Genomic DNA, 18223 nt, shown 5'->3' with positions numbered 1-18223 from the left:
GTATGGCTAAAATTTAAAAGACTGATAATACCAGGTCCTGGTGGGGATGTGGAGTTAACCGGAATTCCCATTCATTACTGGTAAGAGTGAACATGGCACAATCATTTTGGAAACTAGCAGTTTCTATTGTAGTTAAGTTTGCATTTACCTATAATCCATAAATCCCAATCCTAGGTATTTACCCAAGAGCAACAATTGTATATGTCCATGAAAAGATTTGTATGTGATAATGTTGGTGAGGATGCGGAGAAAAGGGATCCTCTTACTTGACTGGTAGAAATGCAAGCTGGTGCAGCTACTCTGAAAACCAGTACGAAAGTTCCTAAAAAAATTAAAAATAGAGCTACCCTATGACCCAGCAATTGCACTAGTAGGTATTAACCCAAAGATACAAATGTAATGATCCAAGGGGCATTTGCACCCAAAGTTTATAGCGGCAAAGTCCACAGTAGTTAAACTATGAAAAGACCCCAGATGCCTATCAACAGATGAATGAATAAAGAAGATGTGGTGTACACACACACACACACACACACACACACACGATGGAATATTATTCAGCCATCGTAAAAAAGAAATCTTTCCATTTCCAACAGCGTGGAAATGGAACCAGAGGATATTATGCTAAGCAAAACAAGTCAATCAAAGAAAGACAATTATCATGTCATTTCATTCATATGTGGAATTTAAGAAACAAAACAGGAGTATAGAAGAAGGGAGGGAAAAATCAAACAAGACACAATCAGAGAGGGAGACAGACCATAAAAAACCCTTAATCATAGGAAACTGAGAGTTGCTGGAGGGGATGGGAGCTTTAATCTTAATGGCCCCAAACCGGAAAAATAACAACTGCAGAAGAATAAACAAGGTGCACATATTGATAATTAGCAATAAAAGAAACAACTGATGGGTGAAACAATGTGGACAAATCTCAAAAACATTACGCTGAACAAAAGGAGCCAGACAGAAAATGGTGGCTATTGTGTGATTACATTTATGTGAAGTTAATAAAAAGAAGCAATTGTAGTGGCAGAATTCAGAACAGTGGGTTATTTTCTGAGAGGGGTGGAGTTAGTAATTGGAAAGGGGCACATGGGAACTTTCTGGGATGATGGAGATAGTCTATATATTTAAGTTTTGTTGAAAAAGCAGTTGTACTTTGTTTTTTCAAGTTTTTCTTTAAATTTCAGTTAGTTAACATACAGTGTAATATTAGTTTCAGGTGTACAATGCAGCATTTCAGCACTTGCAAATACCACCCAGGGCTCACCACAAGTGCACTCCTTAATCCCATCATCTATGTAACCCACCCTCCACCACCTCCCCTCTGGTAACCGCCAGTTTGTTCTCTACAGTCAAGAGTCTATTTCTGGTTTTCCTCTCTCTCTCTCTCTCACTCTCTCTATTTTTATCCCTATTGCTAATTTGTTGTTGTTGTTTTTTCTCAAATTCCACATAGGATTGAAATCATATGGTATCTGTCTTTCTCTGACTGACTTATTTTGTTTAGCATAATACTCCCTAGCTCCATCCATTTGTTGCAATATTTAATTCTTTTATGGCTAAGTAATATTCCATTTTTGTGTGTGTATATATATAAATGTATGTATGTGTTTCTATATAAACGTATATGTGTGTGTATATATGTGTGTATTTGCAGGGATATGTATATGCATGTGTATACACATATGCATATGTGTGTATATATAAATGTATGTGTGTATGCATGTATGTATACATACATGTATGTATATATTCATCAGGTGATGGACACTTGATCTGTTTCCATAATTCGTGGATAATGCTGATAAACATCAGGGAGTATGTATCCCTTTGAATTAGTATTTTTGTATTCTTTGGGTAAATACCAAGTAGTGCAATTACTGGATCCTAGGGTAGTTCTATTTTTAATTTTTCAAGGAAGTCCCATGCTGTTTTCTACAGTGGCTGCACCAGTTTGCATTCCCACCAACAGAGCAAGAGGATTCCCTGTTCTCCAATATCCTCACCAGTACCTCTTTTTTCTTGCATTGATTTTAGCCATTCTGACAGGTGTAATATCTCATTGTAGTTTATATTTGTATTTTCCTGATGCTGAGTGATGCTGAGTATTGTTTCATGTGGGTATTGGCTATCTGTTTGTCTTTCTTCAGAAAAATGTCTATTCATGTCTTCTGTCCATTTTTTAGCTGCATTATGTTTATAGTTTTTATAAGTTCTTTACCTATCTTAAATATAAATCCTTTATTGGTTATGTCATTTGCATATATATATCTCTTCTCCCACTCAGTAGGTTGCCTTTTAGTTTTGTTGATTGTTTCCTTCACTATAGAGAAGAATTTATTATTTTGTTTTACTTGCCTCAGGAGACATACTAGAAAGAAGTTGCTACATACAATGTCAAACAAGTTACTGCCTGTGTTCTCTTCTAGTATTATGGTTTCAGTTCTCACATTTAGTTAGGTCTTTAATCCATTTTGAATTTATTTTTGTTTATGGTATAAGAAAGTGGTCCAGTTTTCCCAAAAGCTTTTGTTGAAGAAACATTTGTTTTCTTTCTTTTTTTTAAAATTATGTTCAGTTAGCCACTGTATAGTATAGAATTAGTTTTCGATGTAGTGTTCAATGATTCATTAGTTAGGTATAACGTGTGTTTTCTCATTGGATATTCTTTCTTTCCTTGTCAAAGATTAATTGGCCATATACATGTGGGTTCATTTCTGGATTATCTATTCTGTTCCATTGATCTATGTGTCTATTTTTGTTCCAGTACCATACTGTTTTGATTACTACAGTTTTATAACTTGAATTCCAGAATTATGATTATTTTTTCAAGGTTACTTTGGCTATTCGGGGTCTTTTGTGGTTACATACAAATTTTAGGATTATTTGTTCTAGTTCTAAACTATTAAACCATAGTTCAATGGTTTAAAATATCATCAGTATTTTAAAAAGGGTGACATTGAATGTGCACATTGCTTGAGTAGTATAGACATTTTAATAATATTGACTCTTCTGATCCATGAGTATGGAATGTCTTTCCATTTCTTTGTGTCATCTTCAATTTCTTTCATCAGCATTTTATAGTTTTCAGAGTTAGGTCTTTCACATCTTTGGTTAGGTTTATTCCTATATATCTTATTGGTTTGATGCAATTGTAAATGGGACTGATTCCTTAATTTCTCTTTCTGCTGTTTCATTATTGGTGTATAGAAATGCAATAGATTTCCGTACATTGATTTTGTACCCTGCAACTTTACTGAATTTGTTTATCAGTTCTGGCAGTTTTTGGTGGAGTCTTTCAGGTTTCCTATTTATAGTATCATGTCATCTGCAAATAGTGAAAGTTTTACTTCTTCCTTGCTAATTTGGATGCTTTTTATTTCTTTTTGTTTTCTGATTGCTGTGGGTAGGACTTTCAGTTCTATGTTGAATCGAAGTGGTGAGAGTGGACATCTCTCTTGTTCCTGACCGTAGAGGAAAAGCTCTCAGTTTTTTCCCACTGAGGAAATTTTATTTATACTCTGGGTTTTTCATAGATGACCTTTATTATGTTGAGGTATGTTCCCTCTAAACCTGCTTTGTTGAAGGTCTTTATCATGAATGGATGTTGTAGTTTGTCAAATGCTTTCTCTGCATCTATTGAAATGACCATATGGTTCTTGGGGCACCTGTGTGGCTCAGTGGGTTTAAGCTTCTGCCTTTACCTCAGGTCATGATCTCAGGGTCCTGGGATCAAGCCCTGCATCAGGCTCTCTGCTCAGCAGGGATCCTGCATTCCCCTCTCTCTCTACCTGCCTCTCTGCCTACTTGTGATCTCTGTCAAATAAATAAATAAAATCTTTTAAAAAAAAAAAGAATCATATAGTTCTTATCCTTCCTTTTATTAATGTCATAGATCACCTCCGTTGATTTGCAAATATTGAACCACCTTTCAACCCAGGAATAAGTCCCATTTGATTGTAGTGAATGATTTTTTAATGTATTGTTGCATTTGGTTTGCTCATATTTTATTGAGAACTTTTGTATTTATGTTCATCAGGGCTGAACATTGTTCTCTTTTTTAGTGGTGTCTTTAGTTTTGGTATCAGGATAATGCAGGCCTCATAGAATGAATTTGGAAGTTTTCCTCCTTTTTCTATTTTTTGGGAATAATTTGAGAATAGGTATTAATACTTTTTGAAATGGTTGGTAGAATCTGCCCATGAAGCCATCTGCTCCTCAATTTTTGTATATTGGGAGGATTTTGATTACTGATTCAATTTCTTTGCTGCTTATCAGTCTGTTCAAATTTTCTATTTCTTCCTGTTTCAGTTTTGGTAATTTATACGTTTCTATGAATTTATCCATTTCTTCTAGGTTGCACAATTTGTTGGCATTTAGTTTTTCATAATATTCTCTTATAATTGTTTATATTTATGTGGTGCTGGTTGCTGTTTCTCTTCTCTCATTTGTGATTTTATTTGTTTAAATCCTTTCTCTTTTCTTTTTGATAAGTCTGGATAGAGGTTTATCAATTTTATTAATTTTTTCAATGGATCAGCTCCTGGTTTCATTGATCCATTATACTGTTTTTTTGTAATTTCTATATTATTTATTTCTGCTCTAATGTGCATTATTTACTCCCTTCTGCTGGCTTTAGGCTTCATTATTGTTCTTTTTCTAGCTCCTTTAGGTGGTAAGTTTAGGTTGTTCATTTGAGATTTCCCTCACTTGTTGAGGTAGGCCTATATTGCTACAAACTTCCTTTTTAGAACTGCTTTTGCTATATTCCAAAGGCTTTGGGCTGTTATATTTTCATTTTCTTTGTTTCTATATAGTTTTAAATTTCCTTTTTGATTTCCTGGTTGACCAGTTCCTTGTTTCCTAGCATGTTATTAAACCTCCATGTATTTGTGGTTTTTCCAGACTTTTTCTTGTGCTTGACTTCTAGTTTCATAGTGTTGTTGTCGAAAAGGTACATGGTATGGGGACAGCCCATATTTTGATCCAGGTCCTGGTAATGGTCATGCAAATACACATTTAAGTATATAAGTATACATTTAAATATATGTGTATCTTACTTGATGTAAATTACAAAAATTATCCCAAATAATGAAATACAAAAAGTATCCCAAATAATGAAATTTTAATTTAATCTGGAGAACTAAACCAAATGCCATGGTAGAAACTCTAGCGCAGATGGCCTAAGCTAGATAATTTCCATGCAGCCAAACCTGTCAAGTCATTGCTTGAGTTTCTAAGTTTAAAATCACAAAAGTTAAAGCCCAAATGGGAATTAAGTATCTCAAAATGATGATTCATTGCTGCCTTTGGAATCTGGTGGTGTGTTGCAATATCATATCTTGAGTTTTAGGCATCACCTGGTATTTTTGTATTATTTGTAAATAATTCAGCAGGAACACTGACTAGAATGCCATCCTACTATTGAAACAAAATCACAGATAGCATAGATTAAAATTTTTTCATATTTAAAAATACAGTCTATATGTAGCATAAAGAGTCCCAAATGTTTGACTGCATGATCCTTCTGGATCTACATTCGTGACTTTAATTCCTCTGCTTGCTACATTCCTCATACTCACCACAGCATATATATTAAAAAAATACACAATAGTAAAAAAAAAATTCACCAATGAGAATCTTCTCAGCAAAGTTAAAAACAGTAGGCAAATGATAAATGTCATATTAATATTGTCCATTTTATAATCTACAGTTTCACAATATTTAAGTATCTGGATTATTTGTACCAATTTATTTTTCTACTACCGGTACTTTTTTTGGTAATGTTGACTAATCCAGTGTTGCATACTTGACACATTTCAGTGAAATATTGGTTGATTGACTGACACAAGTATTTAATACTAAAGGAGGCCTTTGAAATGCAAATGAGGATATTAAACAAACAAGGTTGGTGCAGAATCACAAAATATTCTCAGCCTGTTTGCCCAGAGACTAAAAATGTCACACACAAATGGAAGGTTGGTGTTTCTGGCCCATACAAGCTTAGCCATGGCAAAGAAGATCAACCATGCTTCTCAACCCAGGAAAATTCAGTCATGTTCATCCATTCATACTTTACATTCTTTAATAAATAGGGGCTGTAGTGGGAAACATGCAGCATTGATCAACTAAAACTCACACCCACAAGTGCACACATACATACAAACTATGTATTTATGATTCCAGAGAACTTGTACAAAACAAAATGTTGGAATGTTGATTCGATTTACATGCTCCTAAAGTTTCAGTGAAATGAGCCGATAATCATGTGGAAAATGTAATAGCACAAATTGTTCTTGTTGGAACATAGAGAACTGTCTGTTCTCTTTGCTAGCATTAACCAGGTTTCCCTCCCTCTTTCTATGGCAAGAAGAAAAGACAGTTCTTAAAATTGGATCTTATTCTGCAAGTCTTGAAGTCAGTTCAGGGGCACTTCACATGCATTGCTAGTTCTGCATTGTATCTTCTAAATGCAGACATTTGGCAAGTCCAAAAGAAATATTTGATTCTAAGTCGTACCTCATTGATCATCCTTTGTTAAATAAGTCATAGAAAAATAAATTAAATTGCATCAGCAGCTTAAATATATGTATATTTTTAAAGATTTTATTTATTTATTTGACAGACAGAGATCACAAGTAGGCAGAGAGGCAGGCAGAGAGAGAGGAGGAAGCAGGCTCCCTGAGGAGCAGAGAGCCCTACTCGGAGCTCAATCCCAGGACCCTGGGATCATGACCTAAGCCGAAGGCTGAGGCTTTAACTCACTGAGCCACCCAGGCGCCCCTCAGCAGCTTAAATATTGATTCTCTCTTAAATATTTATTATAAAATACATTTACTATTATAAATATTTATTATTAAATATTTGTTCTTTCCATATGCTAAAGCCAACTTGTTTAACTACTACATGTATATGCTTCACTTAGGATATAAAACTATAAACTTTTTTCCCCAATGTATGTGATGCCTTCATCATTAATAGTAAATACTGTTACTAATAGTAAATACTGTTACTACTCATATGAGGTACATTTTCTGTTTTTTCATTTATAGTAGAGAGCATAATCATGGCCTTCTCATTTTGAGCATCAAAAGCAAATAAAAAACAGAGTCTCTTCAGTCCCTAGTATATTTCCATATGAAATAACTACTACTTTGATGCTAATTATTTGAGTAATAGCATAACACCTTGAAGCTTTTCTGATGTTTTTGTCAACAGAATATATACTTAGGTACGTATTCTTCCTTTTCCACAAATATTCAAAACTTATTCTGAAAGAAAAATAAAATATTCTAGCCAAATAATCACATCATTTGCCTTTCCTCTCTCCCATCTGCTCTTAAGGCAGCAGCGATTACAGTGTTACAAGATTCTTTGAAAATGCAGATAATGGAAAGAACATCCAGCTGCTCACTCCTATGGGAACGGACAGAGAAACAGGTTGATAATAACCACTTATCAGTTAGCTCTAGCTACCAAGTGACTGCCTAACAAAACAACCATGAAACCTCCATAACGTTTAGGTCTCATGCCTCTCGGGTCAGCTAGGGATCAACAAGACATCCACATGTTACAATAATTTATTCTCCATGACCCTCAGCAAATAAACATGCTATCTTTATTATTTAATTAGCTAGATACCACTGCCAGTCAATTATTTTTGCTCTTTATTTGAAGAGAAATAGGTACTTTGGAGAAAACTCTTCCTACATGTTTTCATAATGTTGATCGGCTAATAACATTTTAAAAGTAGGTAAGAAAGTAAAGGAAGGGTTAAGCTAACATGTGGTGAATTTTAGAGTTGCAGCTAAGATGATTTATACCAATTTACATTTTTTAAGTCACTAATGGGTTTATTTTTCCAGATAGTATATACATTACTATGAATATATCCAGGTAAAACATATAAGCTGCTAAACTGAAATGGCAATTTTTTATGATCAATTGCTATTCTGATAATTCATTCTTTCAACATTATTGAAATCAGTCTTCTGTCTTGGGCTACATTATAATCATCATGATATTAACTAAGTGCATCCAATAATTGATCATTTATTTTCATCTTAGGCTGGGATGCCTAGCATTTCCCCTTTCACTTTTGTTTAGGATTGATTGTGCATAGTATATCATTAGTAAGACAGTGGTTCTGAGACCCATTATCCTCCTTGGTCTATTTGTATTGGTGGGCTTTCTTGGGTGAAGAATCAGGCTGAAAAGAATGAGCAAAATGTTAGCATGTCCAAACATTTTTGTCTTGTAAAACATGTTGTGCTATGTAGAGGATGAAAAAACATCTTTTCCTACCCTTCTAGCTTTTCAGCTATGGCTCAATAATCAAAAAGAGATTAACAAGAGAAAGGCATACCAACTTATTTTATGTAAGTTTTACGTGACCTGGGAGCGTTTAGGAAGAAAGGCAGACTTGAAGAAATAACTAAACCTGTGCATTTGTATGGTAGGTTGGATAAAGAATGGAAAGTGGTGATAAAATGTCATAGGACAAAGGGGTGTAAGATAAGGATGACAAACTGGGGGAAATATAGCAAGGCCTGTTTGTTCAGATTCCTCCTTAGCATCCTACTGTCTTCAGAAATAAGGTTGCTCCTTTCTTTTGGGTACAGAGAAGGAACCTCTCCTATGAGAGTCTTATGACCAGCTTCAGCAGGGGAGAGGGGTCAGCGAGTTCTTTCTGAGATCCCTCCAGCTTAAAATATTCTGCAAACCAAGCTGTCATATTTTGGGGTAACTCGTTCTGAACCCCATTATTCTCCCATCTGAAATTTCCCCCCCCAAAGTTTGACAGTCCAGAAACTTAGTTGGTAGATCATCCCGTATCCCAGTGAGCCAGTCTCTGAATCCCACGACTAGGTCAGTCCTACAGATTGTTTCATTTCAGAAGGCAGTTTAGGGATGGGAGTAAGGTACCCACCTAAGTTGGGCTTCTAATGGTGTTAATAATCAGGCATTTAATGAGAGACATTTCTGAGGAAATAGAAGTAAAAAGTTAATGGTTCCAACAAACTATAAATTCAGTTTTTGAATCCAATCCGTCAAGATTTCTAGACGATAGGCTCAAAGCATCTTTAAGTAACGTAGTTAGGACAGGCAGTAAACGATTAATAAAATTTTGGTTTGTAGTTTGAGTTTCTCTGGTGATAGTATTGGAGATTCTGGTGAAATTTTTGAGTGACCTACATGGCCAAAGGTATAAAGAGTGCCCATACATGATCTGTTATTGTGACTCCCTAAAAGTTTTTATCATCATCCAGCTTCAGGTTTTAGGACTTTGGGAAATAGTTTCGTTTCTGGTGATGCCACGTCAGGAAGATGAGAGAAATGTTGGCTACATTAACAACTGACAAAATGCAAAAATGGCAGGATCTGATTTAAAGGAGATGAAAAATGGCTCAAAGATAATGAACATTTACAATGGCAAATAGTACTGTTTCACTGAAACAACATTTTTCTCTACAGTCACCTCCATTTCTACCAAAGATAATCCAAGGCTATTTTTATTTGCAAAAATAAATCTAATCTTATTAAACTTGGCCTAACTATTTGAGTGTAACAAGAAAAAGAAACTGGTTATATACGTTCTTTTTAAAAGTCTGTTTTGCAGGGATCCTCTGGAAAAACTCAGTTAGTTCAGAGAATATTATTTAGAATTTGATTTGGGGAAATTTGTCAAAAATGTCAAAAGATTTGAACACTTAATTAAATAAGATCCTGGTCATCTATTTAGCCAAAGTGACAATAAAACATTTTATAGGCAAATACAGAAGGTTACATAGTTGTGAACAAAACCCTCTGTTCTTTTAGTATTAAGAAAGTTAGGTTTTCTTAAGTAATCAAAAGACCTTATAAAGACAACATGAAGCATAGGAAATTACTTTGATAAAACACAGAATCTTTGTTTCCTAGGCAACTTTCTTAATAGGTAACCAATGACTTGCATACTCTGGCAGGCAAAAAGCCAAGCAAGGCTCTCAGGACACAAAACAAAACAAAAAACCCAAACAAGCAGGAAAGAAATAGCTGTCCCGGGAGAAAAGGATCAATAAACAATAGGTACTCAAAACTAAAGTCACAAGTGTCACAATCCAAATAACTAATTCTTACAAATATTTTTTCCTGCTCACCTGAATTTGGAAAGGAAAGGGCAAGAAGAAATGTCTACGTTCCTCTCTTGACTAAGCACTAAGATAGAGATGGAAGACATTGACATGTTAAGAATTCTTACCTTCTGGCGCACTGTGGTGGCTCAGTTTGTTAAGCCTCTGCCTTTGGCCCAGGTCATGATCTCAGGGTCCTGGGATTGAGCCCCGCATTGGGCTCTGCTCAGTGAGGAGCCTGCTTCCCCCTCTCTCTCTGCCTACTTGTGATCTCTCTCTGTCAAATAAATAAATAAAATAAAATAAAAAGAATTCTTACCTTCTACTGGCTTTCTGTCAGTTGTCCCAGACGTCAATTGCAGTGTCCAAGGTGAGGGCAGTATTCCAGCCTTTTACTATCCAATCCCCATCACCAGAAACTGTAGGGGAGGAAAATAATATGTTTTTCCTTCTACCCTGCTAGTTCCTCAGCTGGGGCTTTGTAATAAAAGACAGATTAACAAGAGAAAAACATAAAAATCTATTTACTATAATTTGTATGTGTCACAGAGGCCTTTGCAAAGAAATGAAGACATAAAGAAGTGATTAAACCTCAGCATTTTTATGCTAGCTTGATGAAGAATGGAAAGTCATGGAAAAACATGATAGAACCAAAGGGTATGAACTAAGGGTAATGAACTGGAGGAAGTTTTGCAAGGTTTGTTCATTCAGGTTTCTTTGGTATTTTCAGAGATAAAGCTATAAGGCAGGGCGTCTCTCACATGAGGGTCTTATGATTTCTTTCAGAAGAGAAGAGGAATCAGAGAGTTCTTCCTACACCTCCCATTTCTCAAATACCTCCAGCTTAAAATGTTCAATATGCTAAGTTACTGTGGTTTGGGTTACTGTACCCTGAACTCCATTATCCGTAACTTAGTAATAGGGAAAAATCTTTGTGTTTATGTGTGTCAATGAGAGAGAATTCAAGAAACAAGGATTATATATATCAGAAATTCATATATTGGGAAAGGATATAAATGTTATTTGAATCTTTAATCTTTTACTCAAAGTCTATTAAATTGCATTTAGATGGATTTCTGTTCCAAGTCAGACTTCTTAGATACCATTGTAAACTTACTCTAATTTTCTTCTCAATTAAATAGGTCATTTTCTTCTGAACACAGAATAAATGCCCTAATGTTTAATCAATGAAAGTTACAAATTAGGTCCACATTACCTACAAGCAATATGTGGCATCTTATGATTAAGTATGCCCCCAAGATCCATGTCTTAGGACATGCTTTATACATAGGACTACCTTTGAGCTTGAGAAACTCAGTCTCCTTGGATGATACCCAACAGGTGTGTATTTTATCCTTTGTTTTCCTTTGGCATGGCCCAATTTTCCTGAGAGATTTTAATCAAATGACTGTTGTTCTCTCTTTTTTTTTAACTACAGAATCTGGACCAACAGCTTTTAATCAATCAAATTAAGGGAATGTAAGTGGGAGACCTATGAGGAAGAGTGGGTAATTTATAGGACTTGAATTTTTGAAATGATATTAAAGCAACAGTGGGTTTCATGCTAAAACACCAAGAGCTAACAATTTACACTTTCACCATTCACATCACCTCCCCTCCCTCAAGTTAACAGATCCTTATATAAATTAACTTGGTCTTGCTGATGCACTGATTAGGCTAATTACAGATATATTTCTTTTTATTATTATTATTATTTTTAACCCTTTCCTATTTCTCCCTGAATTCCTTGTTGTTGATAATCTTTAAAATTAGCATATAATGTTTTCTTTGTTTCAGGGGTACAAGTCTGTGATTCATCAGTCTTACATAAATGACAACACTCACCATAGCACACAGTCTTCCCATTCTCCATTACCCAGCCACCCATCCTTCCCACCCCCTTCACCTCTAGCAACCCTCAATTTATTTCCTGATATTAAGAGTCTCTTATGGCTTGTCTCCCTCTCTGGTTTCATTTTGTTTCATTTTTCCCTCCTTTCCCCTATGATTCTGTCTTGTTTTTCAAATTCCTCATATCAGTGAGATGATATGATAATTGTCTTTCCCTGATTGGCTTATTTCACTTAGCATAATACCTTCTAGTTCCATTCATATTGTTGCAAATGGCAAGATTTCCCTTTTGATGGCTGTATAGTATTCCTGTGTGTGTGTGTGTGTGTGTGTGTGTGTGTGTGTGTGTGTGTGTGTGTGTCTATGTGTGCGTTGTGTATCACATCTTTATCCATTCATCTGTCAATGGACATCCAGGTTCTTTCCATAGTTTGGCTATCGTGGACATTGCTACTATAAACAATCAGGTGCATGTGCCCCTTCAGATCACTACATTTGTATCTTTAGGGTAAATACCCAGTAGTGTTACTGCTGGGTTGTTGGGTAGCTCTATTTTCAACTTCTTGAGGAACTTCCATACTGATTTCCAGAGTGGCTGCACCAGCTTGCATTCCCACCAACAGTGTAGGAGGCTTCCCCTTTCTCCATATCCTCACCAACTGTTGTTTCCTTGTTAATTTTAGCCATCCTTGCTGGTGTGATAGGATATCTCATTGTGGTTTTGATTTGTCTTTCCCTGATGCTGAGTGATGGTGAGCACTTTTTCATGTGTCTGTTGGCCATTTGGATGTGTTCTGCCCATTTCTTGATTGAATTATTTGTTCTTTGGGTGTTGAGTTCAAGAAATTCTTCATAGATTTTGGATACTAGCCCTCTATCTGATATGTCATTTGCAAATATCTTCTCCCATTTTGTAGGTTGTCTTTTGGTTTTGTTGACTATTTCCTTTGCTGTGCAAAAGGTTTTTATCTTGATGAAGTCCCAACAGTTCATTTTTGCCCTGGCTTCCCTTGCCTTTGGTGATGTTTCTAGGAAGAAGTTCACTAGGAAGAATCTGACTGTAAAAATGAAAACTGGAAAAATGAAAATTAAAAAAAGATTTTTAAAAAGGTATACATAAGATGTTGGTTAAATAAGAAAGAGGAAAATTTTAAAAAAAATAGAAAAAGAAAAAACAGAAAATTTTAAAAATTTATCTTTGAGAAACTAAAAAATCACTGAGGAAAACCCATGAATTCTATGTGCTGTATTACACTAGCGCTGGAGTTTTGTAGTTCTCATTGATTGGTAAACTTGATCTTGGCAGTATGTTCTTGCTGGTCTTCTGGCATAGGGGTCTGTTGCAGTGATTCTCAAATGTCTTTGCCTGAGGTGGAATTGCACTGCTCTTGCCAGTGGACAGGCTAAGTAATCTGCTTGGGTGTGCTCTAGGTAGCTTTTGTTCCATGAATGCTTTCTATACAGCTTTGGAGGATGGGAATGAAGATGGTGGCCTCCCAATTTCCAGCCTTAGAGGAGCCGAGACCTCAGGGCTCCCCTCTTCAGTGAGCCCTCAGAGAAAAGCAGTCATCATGCCTGTCTTCCTGGTCTCTCACCACACTCCGAGCTCACCCAGCTGGTAACCCAGCATTTCTATCTCTGGTGCACAGACCGTTTGAAGTTTCCAAACCCAACACATTCCTGCAGAGCACTCCTGCACTGCTCCTCCCAGTGGAGGAAGTAGGGGGTCTCCCTGGACCTGCCACTTGTGGGGTCTCTGCTCAAAGAGTAGTGTCCCGGGGCGCCTGTGTGGCTCAGTGGGTTAAGCCGCTGCCTTCGGCTCAGGCATGATCTCAGGGTCCTGGGATCGAGTCCCGCATCGGGCTCTCTGCTCAGCAGGGAGCCTGCTTCCCTCTCTCTCTCTCTGCCTGCCTCTCAGTCTACTTGTGATTTCTCTCTGTCAAATAAATAAATAAATAATCTTAAAAAAAAAAAAAAAGAAAAAGAGTAATGTCCCAATTGTGCCACAGCTCAATTTATGGTAACCCCAAGGTGAGAGGCACCCCCCCAGCTCCATCTCTGCAGCCAGCCTCCCCACTCTGATATCTGGGAGCTCTGCCACATTTGGGCACCCCCAGTCTTTCTGTGATCCTGAGGGTCTTGAGACCACTGTCCCAGGGAGGATTCCACCCACCACTTAGCCACTGAAGCAATGTCCCTCACCAGAACAGACTTGTAATAGTTCTGATTTTGTGCTCCACGGTTCTGTCGCTTGCCAAGAACCGGCTGACAGAGGCTTCCTTCCCCACCCCACCATAGTCTGTCTTCCCATATATTGCCTCAGATTCACTTCTCCACATGTCCTACCTTCCAGAAAGTAGTTGCTTTTCTGTTCATAGAATTGCTGCTATTCTTTTCTTTGATCTCCTGCCTACTTTGTAGTTCTTTAGAATGGTGTAATCACTATCTAGCTGAATTCCTGGGAGCAGATGAAATTTAGGTCTCCCACTCCTCCGCCATCTTGCTCGTTCTTCCTGCATTTATATTTCTGGTTAGACAGACATGCTGTACTGGGTAAAAGGAACTGCTATAAATATAGGGCCATTAGTAATGTGATGGTGAGGTGTTGGGGGTGGGGAAGTGTTCTATAGTCTAGTGATTAGGTCTTGGTCTTTTAGTGAGCCTGTGCTCCAGATTCTGAAATTTATCAGTGTTTCTCAGTTTGTTTGTTTTTTTCCCCTTAAGTAGCACAGAACTGCTAGAGTGAACTGGAGTTGGGTATTGTCCCTACCCAGGTCAGTTAGGCTCTGGTTAATAGTGTCCCCTGAGGGCAGGCCTGGGTAAGCACTATGTGTTCTGGTATATTTCTAAATGATCCCTTTCCCTTTGCCAGAAACACAAGAGGATTTTTTTTTCCCCTAATGCTTACCATTAGAACTTGTTTGAGCTCCTGGAGGTAAATCTTACAAAACTGTGGAGGCTCCCTATGACTTTGTTCCCTGGAAATTTATCAACACTACGCCTCCAGCAATTCATCAATCCAGTATAGGTTTCCTACCCTGACACTGGTTCTCCCTGTGGTTGCCACACATCGGCCTCTGCCCTGGGAGTCTGGGACTCCCGTCATTTGCCTGGCTGTCTTGAGAACAGCAGTTTTCCCTGCATCTTCCGTTCGCCAAGAAGAGTTGTTCGGTTTTCAGTCTGTTCAGTCTGTTCAGCTTTTCACTTATTGTTAAGAGGGAGAGGAGGCTTCCAGGCTTCCAGAACCAGAAACCAGAAGCTCCAAATGCATTTCAGTGACTGCAAAAATTAGTAGTTCAAAGCATTCAGAAATCAAGGAAATAGATAGTTGAGGTGGGGAGGGGAACAAAAACCCTGCAGTCTAGAAACGAAACAGTTTTTAGTCTAGTGCCTTTAAATAAGGTACTAAATAGATGATATATGATTGCCCATATTTGTATGGCAAAACAGACCCAAGGAAAAGATGGTAAGTGTGGTGAGGTATTATCTTTTTGCAAAGTGAGTCAGGACACCTTCTTTCCTATAGGATTCTATCAAGCAGTCACAATATCCACAAAAAGAAGTCAAAAATAGAACACTTCAGGATGCCTGGATGGCTCACTTGGTTAAGTGTCTGCCTTCAGTTCAGGTCATGATCCCATGGTCCTGGGATGGAGTCCTGCATTGGGCTCCCTGCTCAGCAGGGAGCCAGCTTCTTCTGCCTGCTGCTCCCCCTGCTTGAGCACATGCTCTCTCTCTCTTTCTCTGACAAATAAATAAAATCTTAAAAATAAGTGAACAAACATCTTTAAATTCATGAAAATGTCTTATTACCTATAAGGAAAATAATCTCAGCCTTCTGAAAAGTATCCAAAAAAGTCAACTGGAAGAAAAGCCACAACCTTTAAGTTGATTATGCAATAAAGATGTCACAAGAGAATTAGCTCCTTGTCAGTCAGTTATTTCCAAACAGTAGAGAGTGAAGGATGAGATCAAGGTAATGATTTAAGAGAACTTTGGTTGGGAAAAAAGATTGTAACCATACCACTATTTTTAATCTTTAAGATATATCACATGCATTTAATGCTTTTAATATGTTCTTCATATTCTTCATATGTGTTCTAGTAGCATTCTAAGACATTTCCATTGACATGTGCATGATATGAATTCAGTAGTCCTAATAATCTTATGACTATGTTATATTGCTCACCAGTTAATAATCTGAATATGATGTTAAACAAGACATATGAGTTTACTGCAAATTCAAAGATGCTGTTTGAAGTTTTATTTTCTGCATTTGAATCTCATTCTCAATTCTTGTTTTGTTGGGGGAAAACTGTATGTTTGTTTTTCCTTGAGTATTAATCTTGTTGATTATGTATTATGGAATATGTATCATAAGGACCAGCATGCTTCTAATAATGTATGGTTCATAATTAAGGTGACTTATTATAAAAGTCCAATGATTAAAACTCTAATTGTGTAACTGTTATTTTCATAGGAAGTTTACAGAGACTCATCTGAAAACCATTCCCAGTCATGCATTTTCAAATCTGCCCAATATTTCCAGGATGTAAGTCATTTTTTAATGTAAATAAAAGTTTCCAACTGTGCCATGTTATTTTTTAAATGTGTTCTATAAAGACAAATACTTGATATATATTGTACTTGTATAAGTCAATATCTACATCTCCAGTGTATGTAAAAATTTTATGTGCAAGATGTTTGTTTGATTTTGTGACATCTCTAATCCTAACTTCCTAACTGATTTATTAAACCTAATGCAAATTTAAATTAATTTGGTCTTGAAAATTTAATAATTCTCAATGTATTTTAATGTGTCTTGAGATGTGGCAAAACCTTAGCCAGGAATCTCCCCCATAAACAGATTTATATATCGAACTCTAGTCCATCTCTCTTATTTACCAATTCTTGGTTCACTTTTTACCAGTAGGAAAATGTTTACCTTTTGTCAGAAATGTAGGTAATGATTTCAGACTTCTCTTTAAAAAAAATAATAATAATAATAATAATTCTAAACCTTAGAAAATTTAATTGCTATATACTCAAGAGCAAGGATAAAAAGGATTTCCATATTGAGTTGACAAGAGTATAACTATATATGAAATGAATAAGGGCCTTATTTTGTTTAATGGATTCTGCCAAACAATGATGATAATTCAGGCACTTTAAGTGACAGTACAACCAGGAGTGACCTGTGTGATTTGGGCTAAATTCATTCATTTCATGACCATTTATTGTCTATTGTGTCATTTCAGTAGAATTTGACATTTTTAGTTGTTACTAGAGGAGGGGGCTACTGGCATCTCATGGGTAGAGGTGAAGGATCTGCTAACCACCCTCCAGGGCTCAGAATATCCTTCCACAACAAAGGATTTTCTAGTCCCAGTTGTCAGCAGTGCTGTGGTCGAGAAATCATCCCAGCTTCCAATCTCTGCAGTCTTTGATTTTCCTGACCAGCCTTTCCTTTTTCAAATTCTTATCTCCTTTGGTTTCCTGGATATTGCTCTCATCCCTCTTTTTAACATCTTACCTTAGCTCCTCTTCCTCAGTCTCCTTTCCTAGCTCCCTTTTTCATTTCATTCAATTCTTTAAAGATCAATTCATCCTTTATTTTGTCCAAGTTCCTTTATACCCTCTTCTCCTTGAATGAACACTCCTTGAATGAACCACTCCTTTAGCTTCACTATTACATAATACAACTAATTCCCAAATGAGTATCTCCAGCCCTGTCTTGTTCCTACAGGTCAGGCCTTCTTCAGAAGCTTCCTTCCAAGTATCATCATCTTGATGTTCCACAGTCACTTCAAACAGCAAATTCGAAATAAACCCATCATCTTCCTGCTAAATTGATCCTTCTCCTCCCTTTAATGGCATGACCATTTGATGACCTGTAAACTAAACACTGTATTCCCCTTTAGCTCTCCTTTTTCCCTCAATTCCTATATAATTACCCATTTGGTGTCTCTACTTGGATGTCCCAATAGCTTGACCATTACTCTATTCATTCATTCAACAAATATTTATTGAGCCCTAGTTTGTGTCTGGGACTTTGCTAGATGCTTCACACAAAACAGCTAATAATACTCATGGAGCTTCCACTTTCCTTCCTAAGAGAGTGACAGTGTTATGATAGGGTCAATCATAGAGTGTTACAGAACTCATACAAGAAGCATATTACCTGGATGGAGAGTGTAGTCAGGGAAGCCTTCCTGGAGGAAATGACACCTAACTTGTGATCTGCTTTATCTACGTGG

General features: G+C 36.7%; 1 protein-coding gene across 4 annotated transcripts in view; it reads left to right on the top strand.

Moving 5' to 3' along the window:
- The window catches only part of TSHR (thyroid stimulating hormone receptor), a 163310-nt gene that overhangs the window by 73531 nt on the left and 71556 nt on the right, over nucleotides 1-18223 (top strand). For 3 of the 4 annotated variants that reach the window (XM_032344785.1, XM_032344786.1, XM_032344788.1), the window contains one exon: nucleotides 16447-16518. The exons of the other annotated variant lie outside the window; for it this stretch is intronic. In XM_032344785.1, coding sequence (XP_032200676.1) covers nucleotides 16447-16518 — 72 coding nt within the window. The remainder of the gene's footprint in view (nucleotides 1-16446; nucleotides 16519-18223) is intronic. 4 annotated transcript variants of the gene reach the window in all.

The sequence above is a fragment of the Mustela erminea genome, chromosome 5 (assembly GCF_009829155.1).
Source record: "Mustela erminea isolate mMusErm1 chromosome 5, mMusErm1.Pri, whole genome shotgun sequence".
NCBI lineage: Eukaryota > Metazoa > Chordata > Mammalia > Carnivora > Mustelidae > Mustela > Mustela erminea.
This window is presented reverse-complemented; position numbering and strand designations above follow the sequence as displayed.